The 13,980-nt window shown below is 47.7% G+C and overlaps 1 protein-coding gene across 1 annotated transcript in view; it reads right to left on the minus strand.

The window, feature by feature from the left end:
- Slc14a2 (solute carrier family 14 member 2) overlaps positions 1–13,980 on the minus strand; it is a 50,201-nt gene that overhangs the window by 14,520 nt on the left and 21,701 nt on the right. Inside the window, exons 7-9 of the mRNA XM_050151689.1 lie at positions 13,763–13,897; positions 13,361–13,410; positions 12,678–12,852 (exon numbers count right to left, since the gene is read on the minus strand). Of these exons, the coding sequence (XP_050007646.1) occupies positions 12,678–12,852; positions 13,361–13,410; positions 13,763–13,897 (360 nt within the window). The remainder of the gene's footprint in view (positions 1–12,677; positions 12,853–13,360; positions 13,411–13,762; positions 13,898–13,980) is intronic.

Consider the following 13,980-nt stretch of genomic DNA (forward strand, 5'->3'; position numbering starts at 1 on the left):
AGTTTCCCCCTTTGAGGCTGTGCAAACTGAAGTTAATGTTTTCAAAGATTATGCTATACACTATAGAGGCCTTGGATCTTAGAATTGGAAAAGAAAAACTAGAATTTTGAGATCTGTTGGTCAGGTCCTCCCATTTTCCAGACTTTTACAGATTTTATGGACTGGGAATTTGGCTCTACCAGCTCTCCTCTGCTTCTAAATGTGGCGGCCTACTGCAGCTATTCTAAAATCCATTTTTCTTTAACTGCTTCTTCTCTTTTCTCAAGAAAACACATTCCCAAACCTTCCTAACACTGCTGGACTGGGCAGTGGCCTGAAAGGCAGATTGGATGAGGAGGATTTGTTCATGAGGGCACTTTGTTATCTGGGATTCCAGTCTCTTAACACAGGACCGACAGTCCAGTTTTTATGAATGTGGGATATGACTCTTTGTAATCATGAGGTAAGCAAGACTCGTATTAACAGTTGAGACTTTGAACTCCTCTCTTTCCCCCATATAGGTCATTAGTTGGCCAATGGACATGCCACAATTTTGATTTCTTTTGGTGCTTCTTGTCTCGCTCTGTGGAATATACTGATATGTGTAAATGAGCTAACACCTCACTTAAACTCATGAAATCTTATGAGAATCTCGTAAATGAGATTGGAGAGTCAAAAGGTTAACTATAACATAGGTAATTCTTGGCTCATTTTCCCTCAAAATGACATTGCGCTCTCTTCCCATCCAATCTACACCCTCAGAACTGTCTGTTAGCACGTCCAGTCTTTCTGAGTTTGACTTGTGTTCTTCTAATCCACTCTGTATTCCCACTAAAGCTGTATGTTAAATTCCGCTTTCTTACTCAACACTCTACATAGAGCCTCAATGCTCCAGCTCCCCCACCTGGATTTCTAGATATTCTTTAATAGGACAAGCGTCATTAGCCTACCTCATATTTTTGCTTCTAACAGAGGTTCTGCTATGACATGCTAGCTTTTCATGGCTTCTCAGTGTTTCCTCCACCCCACACCTAAGCTGTACCGAGCCCTTCTGTCTTGTTTGGGTTCTGCATGTTCCATGAAACTCCCCTCGCCTTAGTTTGGTCACACGGGTCCATCCATTCTCTGAATTCTCACTGAGTTTTCACAAAGGGTTCTAGGTCATGCCTTTTGGAGTTTAGGCTGTGGCAGAGTTTTTTTGTTTTGTTTTATGTACTTCAGGCAGAGCCTAAATGTACAGTGTTCCTACATTAGCCTTCAGTACCCTGAGGTTATCAACACACACCAACCACATCAGCTCATGGGAGAATTTTACACCCATAGTTGCAACACATGTGAAATGTATTTGATAAATATTTTTCAACCTAATTAACATACTCGGAGTGACCAATTCTTCCATAACCAAGTGACCTTTGAGTCTAGGCATTGGTAGGAAGAAACTGAGGCCCAGAGAGAAGCGTCTCACCTGGGCCACATAGTTGGTCAGTTATGAAGCCAGGTATGACCTCGTTTTGAATTTTACTCCAGCAATGTAGGAGTCCTACAGTTAGCTGGAACCTTTTGCATGAAATTAATCAGCTTGTGGCTTTTTTTTTTAAAAAGAAAGCAAAAATTATTTCATCTCTTAGAAAGAATAACAAAAAAACTGCAAAAATAAGCATCACCGCTGGGAATAAATTGTCCTGGGTCATTGTCTTCTCTAGGCAAAGCTTCCATACTCTTTCCACACACCGTGGCCTTTTGTGCCTTTCCCCCTTTTCTTAGGAAGACATAGCTAATTGTTTGCAGATCTTTGCTGGTAAGTTTAGACACATCCTCAGAATCCTTAGCACGATGACCCAAACATCTAATGCTAATCAGAGTTGGCCCTTCAGGGCAAAATTGTTTTTCTTTCCAACGTTATGGAAGGTATCGGTGTGGTACATACTTGACAGTGAGGGTATATCTGGGTGTGGGGTTGACAGTAGGCAGAGGCCGCAGGCAGAGATATCTAAGGGTCACAGAGTGCCTTTTCCCAGTAGAGAGATCAAAAAGTCAAAGATAGAAGGCTGTAAAAAAGGCAAACGCCTCTACTGTCTATTAATAAGACTCTACTTGAACCAGACCCAGTGGGCTTGTGATATTTTATATAAACAATTACAACCCCTCTCTAATGATACTTGGAGCTTCTCCATAAATGGCCAGGAAGGACGGATGGGGTTATAAAATTTACTACCTAACAAGATAAAGAGCTGCCCACCTCTTATCTACTCAGATATGACTCATGAGACAAATGGCCCATGAGAAAAGGCCGAATAACTTCTATTAATTGCCATTAAAGTGCTCCATTGTCCTTTAGGGGAGCGAGTCTGTCTCTCAGAATTTGGCTGCTGTGTTCCTGTCTACAGCATATACTCTTGGTTGAAAGTTTTCGGTGGGTTCTGGTCTGGTAAACGCTGTCCCCCCGAGCCTTGGGCTTCCTTTCCTGGCAGGATACTTCGGTGGCCCAGCCAGGGAATCTTCCCTCCCCTTCGGCTGCTCTTCACTTATGGTGGTTGGCAGAGTGGTCAGTGGGCGCCTGAGAATCCTCTGGGGCTGTTCTCCAGCGAGATCCAAAGGCTTCTGGGTTGAGACTTCAGGCAGCTGTCACCCATTAAGGTATGAACTAAGGAGTTCACTTTGGCTCACTTGTTCAGTAGTGAAGGGGCTGCTTTTCTTCCTCTTGGGTCCCCCCTCACTCTCAGCATGTGATACGGGGACAGAAGCAGCTCTCTCCCACAGTCTCACTCTGAGGATTTCTGGAGGCAGGATCGCCATTTTGGACTGGGGCAGAGGTCAGAGCTGGTGGCTGCATGTTTTGCTTTTCTGACTTTCAAGCTGAACCCCAATATCTGTCTCTGGGTTTTTATTAATCATTTTATACTGGTCATATTGGGCCACTGGTGTAGGGGATGACAGAGGGAGGATTGATAGAAACACATAATCATCTATCTATTGAAGACGGTGATAAAGGCTGTGCGTGCGTGTGTGTGTGTGTGTGTGTGTGTGTGTGTGTGTGCGCGCGCGCGCGTGTGTGCGCGTGACAGAGAGATAGATGTGCATGTGTATGTGTGGGTGGGTATGAATGTGTACCTATAGGTGAGTGTGTGTTTGTGCCTGGTGGGAGTGTGGAGGCCAGAGGAGGCCATCACTGTCTCTCTGTGTCACTCTTCACCTTACTGACTTAAGGCCTTTCACTGAACCTGGAGCTCACTATTTTTTTTTTTTTTTGAGGGGGCAGGTTGCTTGGTTAGCAAGCCCCAGTAAGCCTCCCATCTATGTTTCTGTCTCCCATCAAGTACCGGGGTTGCTTGCATGCTTGGCCATACCTGCTTTTATGTGGGTGCTGGGGCTCGAACTCAGATCCTTGTGCTTGCACAACGAGCACCCTAATCTGCTGAGCCATATCTCCATCCTGGAAAGGGCCATGACTACAGCTGTTAATTATAATCTGTGGGGGACAACACAGGGGCTTCTGAGCACCCTGCTCTCTAGAATAACTGCAGTGTCTATGAAAATAAACTAGCCTTAGTCCTGAGAGTCCAGAGGGCCAAGCTATCCCAGCTGTAGCTGGATAAGCTAAGACTCTAAACAGGAGTTAAAAAGCTTCAGACACAAGACTGCGGGCTGCAGACTCCATCCTCTACTTATTAGACATGCACGGCCTTTAAGTTCTCTAATAATTGGGAGGAGACCTTTGGCCCGAAAGGTCACACTAGAGGAAGAAAGGGATAAGAGGCAGGGCACTTACGGCAATAGTCTTTCCTGCCCACAGCGGGACATCTTAGGCCTCCATCTGTAGCGACCTGACCTAGTCTAAGGAAACTAACTTAGTCTCCAGTCAAAGGACTCTTTCCTGCTAATTGTTGTGGCTAGCCAGGACATTTCATCTGAGAGTGCCCAAGGCTACCAGGCTACAAGGCCTCACGCAAGGCCATGCCCAATCTGCAAAGTAGAGACCCAATGAAAGCGAGAAAGTCTCTCTTTTCCCAGTGAGGGATCGAGCCCAAGGAGGGACAAATGCCCCTGACTCTGTTCCTTGACTCTGAGGCTTCAACAAGGAAGGGGGCCCACCCTCTCCTTGAGGAATATTTGGCTCTGGGGTTGCAAGCTCCTGTGTTCTCGAGGTCTGTGGATGGCCCTTGCAGAAGTGACAGGGAGAATAAAAATCACTCTTCTCTCTGATGCAGGGGCTAAGTTTTCAGCCCTTAGCATGGCCTGCAGTTTGACTTTTCAGTCTTCCATCCCCCTTGCTGGTACTGATGGCAAACACCACCAGCCTGGTTCACGTCCCCTTTAATCTGTATGATAAACAAGCATCTTTCATTCATTCCTTATGATCCTATCTAGGTGCCCCATTCCTTCCCCAGACAGAGTCACTGTGCCTACATTTTAGGCTCGTCTAAGTTTCTGAGACTCTAAATGCTCTATGACCCTTGTCCTCGACACCAAGTCCCTGTCCCATCATGGTCCAGAATCATCTATAGCTTTAAAGACCTTCCCTGCCGTCACCATCCAGCAAATCCCTTGTAAACAATGGAATACTTCCATTCCTGGGTGCCCATTAACAACCACTCTGGTCACAGAGTTCTGAAAGACCCTGACAGTTTTTATGGTCAGAAATCAGAGGAAATAGCGGCACAGATTTGTCCTGTTCTTATCATGTGACCCACACCCATGCAGCCATCAGGAAACAAAGAGCTATCCTCACTATCAATGATACCCAATTAAACATGTCCCTGACGTCACAGGCCTTCTAGGAGCTATCTGGCCTTGAACTCAGGTGGCCATCATGTATATTCTACGTACATTGCAAGATTTGCCTAAAGCAGCACTTTGACACTCCTCTGGGTAAAAGCTGAGCTGATTAACAAGCCAAACAGGAATCTTAGCTTCCACTCAAGCCTGCCTTAGGTCTCAGTGTCCCCTTCCCACTTTCAACAGTATCAAGAGCCTCAACAGACTTCAGACCAGGGCTTTATAGCCACCCCAGAGGGATGGTTGCAGAGCCCAGAAAATAAGGGGATGCTCCCCCAACGATCTTCTTCAAACTGCACATCTGAGGGCTAAAGCTCTCCAAATCCTAATCAGGCCTCTGTTCACAGACTCAGACATTCTGCACACGGTCTATTTCCAAAGTCTGCCCAGCTCGTCAGGGCAATCCCAGAGGAACGGTTAGACTCCGTCTCCTTTTATAGCCTGTCCAGAGTCGGGGACTGTGCTGGTAGACTGGTGAACAGATTCCACTGACATCCTTCCTCGTGCAAGGATGGAAGTATCTGCCAGCTCTAGTGCATACCTTAGCTGGGCGGATGGAGTACTCCTCACAAAAATAAAAAGAGCCTCGGAGGTACCAGCCACCACAGAACACAGTGTTTCCACTCTGGGTTCCCGTGCAGTCTGGCCCAACTTTCATTTCCAATACCATTAGGAAATGAGCAAGGCTCTCAGAATTAAGTACTGTTTTATGCAGCCTGGTGACCCCCGTCTTCTGGGAAAGTCCAAAGGGCGAATTGGAGCTTCGTGACAGGCTCCTCCCCTCATCGTGTTAGTAACAGTAAGACAGACCTTCGCGGCTATCACCTCAATCAGAGACAAGCCTCACTTCAAGCATCTTTCCAGGATCACGTCACCATTAACTTGGGAGACTGAGTCCATCTTCTAAGTCACCCACAGGACAGAAAGTCATCTGAAGCTGTCTGAACCTGACTCGGTCATGCCCTCAACTGGAACCAAGTTACAAGCCTGCCATTCTGGATCCAAACATCCAGAGTTAAGGTTTTACCCCCTAAAATCAACTCTTCCCCTGAGCCACCTGGGAATCTCCATCTTGTGTGCATCCAGCTCCAGGGGAAATCTACGTTCAGATTCCTCCAGAGCCCAGTTTATTAACTGACCCGGCTCATGACTTGAATGGTAACTACTGTCTTTATCTATTACCCCAACATTACTGGTCTCCTAGACTGGGCACAGGGCTCCTTTTCATGCTCGTAATCACTCTTGAGCTTCCTATCTGTCTCCCTCAAATCAATCTGTGGAGCCACTTTCAAGCCCCGTAGGTTTCCTTTCTCTCTCATTCTTGCTCGTAGCCCCTTTCCTAGTGTCTTACTTCTACTCTGTGTCTCCCCCCCCTTCCTTCACATTCTGGTGTAGTTGGTATCTCCCCGATCATAGGTCATTAAGCACCAGACGACACTGCCTCTGGGATGGCAACCATTGCCGTTTACATCGGTACCCACCTTCTATCACTGGAAACCTCTTGACCTCCAGATGACGTCACAGTCTAGCTTTCAAAACAAGGCTCAAGCCTTTTATGTCATGTGGGCTATGAATATGCGGCTGACCAGCAATGTCAGCTGGGTTCCCCGGCTGCTCTTTTGCGGCTCCCAAATAATTCCAGATGAAAGGAGACTTTTCCCCCTTTGTTAATGGTTTGACCTTGTTGATCTGCCAGGGCAAATGTAGAAATAAAAAGGCCAAATTAAGCCCTCCCCCAATAAAACTAAAAATTCTTTACTCTCACGGTCAGATCCCAACTGCTTTTTTAGCACTTGACTGGGTGAACTGTATTATAACAACGATAGCCTAGCTCCCAGTGGCCCCCCATCTCGAATGAACAGTCCCAAGAAGGACAAACGGAGTCATAAAATTTACTATCTACCCTGAGAGTGAGTTGCCAGTGCCCTATCCACTTACATGTGACCCCATAAAAATGGCCCATGAGGGGTGTCCGGGTCATTTTTCTTACCTGATATTACTGTACCCCGTTCTCTCCCAGGGAGGCGATTCTCTTCCTCTGAGAATTTACTGTGTATTAAAACCTTTAGAACTCTGTATTAAAACTTTCGTGTTGGCCCCTGGGAAGCTGGCCCAGCACACAGCACGAGGATTAGAATTTGGATCCCTAGACCCACAGAAAAGCCAAAGGGTGTAGGAAGCCTGAAATTCCCGCAGCTGGGAGGCAGGAAAGGGGACCAGGTCAAGCCAGACTGGCTAAAGTTGGTGATTTCTGGGATCAGTGAGAAATCCTGCCTCAGTAAATATAGAAAAGTTGTCACCCAATGTCAGCATTAGCTCTCTACACGCATGTAAACACGTACAACTGCATACATGTGGACACACAAACACACTTTTATCTCAATTCATATCTGATAAATACTTTTACCCCATGCTTTGGTCTTGAGACAAATCACATATTTTGTAAAATTGTTCATGTTTCAATCAGATAGCTTCAATGTCCTGGAACAATGCTTCTTATGGTATGGCCTCCAGAAATACTCCTTTCTCTAACCATGTGGAATAAGTCTATACAATTGAAATTGGTATATACGAGGGCACCAAGGAAACAGCTTGTTGAGGAGCTGGTATGTGTAGACACACCAGGACTAGGATGACCCAGTTCTACTGGTGTGTCTACGAAAAGGAACAAGTCACAAAGAGGTAGGTGAAGCCTGGAGCAGGTAGCTGGTCTCTGCAAACAGCAGGCAATGACTCCCTGGAGGAAGGTGTTCGAGACCATCTCATTAGTCAGTGCGTCCCTGGAGACCCTATGATGTCAGAGCTATAAGGTTTGAAATCTCGTGGATTGGATAACAAAAAGCACATGGCTCACTCATGGGAAAGGGGATCCATGGCTGATTAGTTTCCCTGGCTCTGCCGCGAGGTGCGTGAGACATGCAGCTCAGGTTGGCAGTTCACACACCTGAAGTTCGGCCCACGCTCCCTCATCACTCGGGTAAGTCTCTGGACTAGCCAAAGCAAGAGGTTTGCACTGCAAATATTTAAGAGCCTTTTAAATGCTAAGTTTCCAAGAACTAGATTTTTTTGCCCTAATTCTTAATAGGTTTCTTATCCCATGACTGCGTCCCCAGAGACAGTTCAATGGAAGAAAGGCCAGCTTCCTTTTGCAAAGCCAGGTGGGCCTGTAGGTTGGCATCTACCTGGCTCATTTCTGCCCCAGCATCTCTTACCTGGGCTTCTTTTGATTCCTAGACAGAGCTGGAGGAATCTAGACCAACAGGCTCGAGAGGAACTTCTTTCCAGTGGCTTTCGTCCTCAGCTCCGGGCGCTGCGCTGTCTCCTAGACCTGAACCCCCTCACTTCCCTGCATCTCTCAGCCCATCCTCTTGACAACTTCCTGTAAATCCAGTCATTCTGATCCCCAAGCCCATGCCTGGCACGGGTCTGCCAACCGAGGAAGAAGAAAGACAAATGTCTCTCAGCAGCCCTCTTGCACCCTGGCCTTCTTGACTAAAGCTGCTTCCTAAACGCCCCAGGGAAGACGTATTCTAGCTGCCATGGCCTCCACGCCGGCTGGGTCAGGCAGCTTCACTCTCGTTAAAGCGCAGCCCTGACAACTGTCTTCTTGCTTCTTTGTTTTTTCCTCAGGCGTTACCCCTCTCATTAGAACTCTGGCTCCAGCATTTTTCTTTAAACAGTTACCTCAGTGTTTTCTCCTTGGGGGGCAATTTGCCTTCCAAGCCCAATAAGTGCACTTAATTCCCCAACAGGCAGGACACAGGCTGGGGACTAGGTGCCTGCACCTGTGTCTCAGTGGAAAGTTTTGCCTAGTACTAAACGTCTCTCTGTGGAAAATTTCCGAGCTTTCCTTCTGACACTTGTTGACCAGGGTCTCCTGGTCACTCACCAGGACCCTCTCAGATTAAGAAGGGCATGACCTAACCACTGTAGCCAGAACATACCCTGAGGTCTATATATCAGGGAGGTGGCTCTCGAAAGTCCCATGAAGCCATGGATCTGATGGGATGACTTGGCAGGGGCGGGCTATCAAAACATGTTTTGTTTGGCCTCTGCATGATGGGTCAGCACGCCACACTCGCACGCTAGGGGTGGAAGTTGGTGTTCTCCCTAGGATCGGGCCCATACCTCACACCAAGGACATTAGCTCCACATGAGTAGACAAACTCTCCTGCTGACGTCAAAGGGTCCCTTCCTACCCCAGGTGTTTGGGGCTCCCGAAGATGGATCTTGATCAAGGAGGGTGAAAAGCAAACAGAAGGGGTGGGAGGTGCCCAGATGCCCCCACATTCCAGGGACAGGAAGGGAGCTGTAGGAGAGTAGGCCGGTTCCAGGCTTACACGTCAGGCTACTGACCATAGCTAAGCCTCCCCTTTCTTCCCCCTGCCTGTCTCTCTCAGCTCCATCTTAGATGCTAGCCCTTTGCCTTCTTGCCCCGGCTTCTCTGAAGGGCTCCCGACCTTCCCGTAGTGAGCTCAGTCCTGCTTTTCCAGGATCCGTCCTGGTTAACTCAGACACATATGGAGGTGTTGCTCATAAACAACCATAGGCTAGCTAAGCTGGAAAGAGAAGAAGCCACCCATGAAGAAGCTGTCCAGGAAGGTCACACGGGGTTCATGAAATAACAGAACCATGGTGTAGCTCTGCATCTCAGCCACACATGTTATACACGTGGTCCATGTAGGGCGAGGCATTCAGCTGTCCTAGGAAGCAGAATGAGCTGTGGACTCTTGTGTCTAACAGGTCCCAGAACTACCAAGGGCACTTGGAGCTCTTTAGACTAGAGTGTCCCTTATCCGGAAGTCACTTCAGAATGCTCCGGCTTCCTACAACTCTGCATTTCTGTATTTGATGGAGGAGAGTAAGTTAATACCAGGGCCGAAGTGGTAAGCAGATTCTTCTGCGGAAAGGGCCATGCTCCTTGTGGAGTGAATTCAAGTTCACGCTCTCTGGGCTCCAAAGACATGGTCTCTTTTGCTTTACTGTTCCATGTTCCAGCAGCCCCTACCCCTGACTGTAAGAACAGGCTGGGGAATCTGAGTTATCTCTCATAAAGGGTGGGTTCAAGGGGACTTGCTTCCCTTACATTTCACTCCTTTAGGTTTTGGAAGTTTTAGTTCCTCTTGATGTAGAAGGGTCTCTATGGTGGTTGGGTCTTAGAGTTCAGAGGGGAGAGGTACCGGGAGGGGCAGAGTGAGGGAAAGCTGGGGTGACCGATGCTCACCATTCCACCCTGTCCTCTCAAGTAATCAGGGTGAGGATTTTGGGAACCTGGCCAGATGACCGATTGGTCAACCTCTAGAAAAACCTAGAAAGCAATAACGGTATATGTTGGTAACTCTTATCTCTGTGTTCTGATGTTTCTGCCGCATTAGTGATACTTCATCTTTATTCTTCAGTGTGAACTCAGGGTCCCAGAATTATGGATACTGGGAGTTGAAAGAGGAACACTGCAATGGTCACCTGGTACAGCCTCTGCCCACTGGACAGTGACTCTGCAGGTCTCCAGTTGCTTCTGCATTGCCTGGGTGGTAAACTGAGTCTAAGCAGACACCACGGCTCAGGCGAGTTGCCTTGTTACAAAGAGATTTCCTTCACTGACTCATCCTCTGCGCTGTGCTTCCAAGTCTCCCACTGCAGACAGCTAAGGCTCTGACTGCCTTTTTTTTTTTTTTTGCAAGGCATGTCTATCACCATGCCCAGAGGGATAGGGATGCTTTGGCCCTTCTTTACCCTACTTGGCCTCATCTCAGCATGCCCCTTTCTATCACAGACAGGTTCAGAATATGCTGCTTGTGTTTTCATGGTACTCTCCCATTCCTTGTAATCAAACCTATTCTCAGAAGTGACACCAACCACCTAAGATGCGTGTGACCGACCATGCTTACACCATTGCTAGCCCAGGGCTGTTTATATTTGAACAGGTTCCAAACCTTAGGGATGACTGGGAATGCTTGGGTAGCAGCTATGGGAAACATTGGGGGCAGGAGGAGAAGAGGCATAGAAATTTTCCTGGAGTCCTTACTGATCAGGTAAGTGCCTCACTATAAAAAAACGGGTGCTGTGAACTTAATTGCACTCGGGCTGTGTGGCCAGCATCCTTGCCTCAGGTGATGCTATTCAGCTGGCCAGGCAAGTCCCCATAAAACAAATTCCTTGAAGGCAGGGATGGGGCTGATTCTCCCCTGGTTTACTGTCAAGCTCAAGGTTGAGTAACATATTAATAATTCTGTATTAAAAAAGTCTTCTGGGTGAATGATCAAATATGGTCAGACCACAAGGCAGAATTCTCAGGCTCTGAGCATTGGCAGATAGTCCATGGTCACCAACATGAAAGCCCAGCTGGAATGGGACTAGGGGGAATGGGGTGAAGTTGGGGTCACATAGATTTCAAGGGCAAGAGGAAACAGACAACCAAGAATTAGGAACATACACGGCAGTTCGAGTGCATCTCCAACCCCAAAGGTTTCATAGAACCCAAGCTTTGATTTCTGAACCCCAAGTTCAGTGCACCTGCTAAGTTGCAGGAATGAACCCATGGCTGGTAGCTGACGGGGAAGAAATACCTCAGAACAGAGCAAAAGACCAATGGTGAAAACTGTGAAGGGGAGGTAAGTGGCTTGGAACAGCGGTCATGGAGGATTAACAGTGGGGTGGGGAAAAACGCGAGTCACAGCTAGGAAGGGGAGACCAGCAGCCATCACGCCAATGGTCGGAACAACCCTCTGAGGGGAAGAGAGACTTGGGTTTACAGGCTGAAAGGCAGGTTGATACGAAAGGACATGTAGGCTCAAGTTTATAAACAGAACACACAACTAGGAAGGAAGGTTATTTATCAAAGAAAAATGAATCATGTTTCTAATTTGGAATAGAGATAGGAAATGAAACGACATTTATGGACTACTGGGGATCCCATGTCCAGACGTGGTCACGTGAAGAGCTGGAGAACCTATCACCTGTCTTCTTTCAGGTCTTATTTGAAGAAGATCCCTAAGGAAGCCTTCTAAAGGAGTAACACATGAACGAGCACACGTTTGCAAGACAGGATGGTGAATATAGGCGTAAGGAATGATCAGAAGTCAATGTTTGGGATTGGCGGGGAACTCAAAGGGACAAGCACGACATGGGCTTGACTAGGATTCTAGCAAAAACAAGAGGCATGTTATTAAAAATGATGACTAGCCCCAAACACGAGTCTTTTAGAAGTGAGCATTAGGGAGGGGGAAGAGAGAATGGCTATCTATACAGGTTTTAGGGTCTCAGACTGGGAGAGGTGGAGTATCTTAGGATTAGTTATTAGGTATTTTCTTTATACATGATGAAGAAATGGGCTTATATCTCAAGTGTCAGGGAAGCTGTCTAACTGCTAGCGGCAGGGAAAGCTTGAAGGTTCAAGATACCTTATGTGTATCTCCAGGGCTCCAGTTTCCATGTTTGACTATTTTATTACCACAAAAGCCCTCTTCTGTGGGAAGCTCTTTGTGCCCATCAACCCCAACTCTAAACTAGGGCGCCTTTACTTCTTACCACATGCCCTCACGTGTCTCTGCTCTGCCTGTCTAGGAACCACTCCGCAAGGCCAGTCCTGTAACATCTATTGTTTCAGACATGCCAGCGTCCTCTCCCACCTCTCCTCTCCAAAGACTAAGCAACGATTTTGTTTTATGCCAACAACATGTAAATCAGACTCCTCACTTCCAACACCAGCACGGGTGTCCCAGCTTCCTTTAAGGTTGCACCATGGGTAGTTATAAAGACCTGGGCAGAGGGAGCAAATCAGCTTCCGGGTTCGGAGGGCCCGGTGTGTTTGATTCGATGCAGGTGCAAGGAGAGGCGAAGGAAGTGGGCTAAGTTGATTGGCCCAGAGTTGAGAGCACAGGGAGGCAGGCAAGCGCGTTTCTGCTTGGAGCTGGGCTAGTCACCATTGGGGGACTTCTCTTCTGCATTGCTCTTCAGGGTCAGGAAGTAGATGCGGTTGGCCTCGGGGTAGGTGACTTTGCTGAGCGGGAGCTTGTAGATTCCAGGGTTGTTGCTCGTCAGGAGAAGGAAGGTGAGGGTGGAGAGGCAGAAGGCCCAGGTGCCTGGTGGCACGCCAACCTGCGAATTGAAACAGGAGATAGAAGAATGTTTCCAGGCTCCTGTGTTGGGCCAGAAACCTGGGGAGATGGATATGATAGGAATTGAGCACAGGGAGCCCTCCTTTTGCCACGTGAAGCATTAGTGTTTCTGGACTCAGTGTTAGAGGAGCTGGTCAAAGATTTGAGGTGTTGTTCTCTTTGGGTAAACTCAGAATCTTTTAATGCTGGGCCTGAATGGTTCTGACTCCCAGCCTTAGAGTGCTATCTGTCTGTCCCTGTTCTCCACTGCTCTTTCAACATATAAACATAGACACACAGACACACATACACACACACAAAGTGTAGAACGACATGCAAAGAGTTCTCCTTTAGATGAATCATGGATAAACCTTGACACACACACACTGGATGAAGAACCAGATTCTATTAACCCTATGGCAATTACAGTCTTCTCTAAGCCCCCAAGTACCCAGAAATTCTGATGGGGAGGAAGGCTTTAGGCAGGTATCCAGCTAGCCCAGACTTACCACTGCCAACATGTTGGAGATGGCCGCTCCCATATATGCGCAGAACAGGGCTGTGGAGGAAGAAGACCAGCAGAGTCAGCATCCTTCTCCTTCAGCCACTGCCTAGTAAACCAGGATGGTTCAGACCCAGAGCTGGCTTTGCTACAACCCTGGCGGCCAACACCAGCATTTACCGGATGCTAGTCTTTACTTTGCAGCTATTTCTCCTGACTATGCATTCTCTGAGGTCAGAAGTTGGAGCTTGTGTATCCTTTGATCCTCTCCCCACTTTTATCGTGACTTTTCATAGGGTTGATAGTCCCTTCTCATCTTGTCTCCACCAATTCTAACAAGTTAGCACAGGCATACAACCAATAGAAGACCAGCCAGAGGGGCTTAGTTGTCACTTTCTTAAAGACCTACCACAGACAAGTGCCAGCACGTGCGTCTGCCAGGTGAGGGCGTAGAACATGCCTCCGATCGCGATACAGGAGAGGACACAGTTGTAGCTCCAAAGGCCCATGTAGATGGTCTCAAAGGGTGTGGCCACAGTCAGTGCTATGAAAGAAGGTGTGGTATTTCTGGGTAACTTTGGGCCACGGAAGAGAGGCCTTCCCACGGCCGCTGCCAGGCCTCAAGGT

This window comes from Alexandromys fortis, unplaced genomic scaffold (assembly GCF_014885135.2).
Source record: "Alexandromys fortis isolate MF-2015 unplaced genomic scaffold, M_Fortis_MF-2015_v1.1 scaffold_71, whole genome shotgun sequence".
NCBI classification, from domain to species: Eukaryota; Metazoa; Chordata; class Mammalia; order Rodentia; family Cricetidae; genus Alexandromys; species Alexandromys fortis.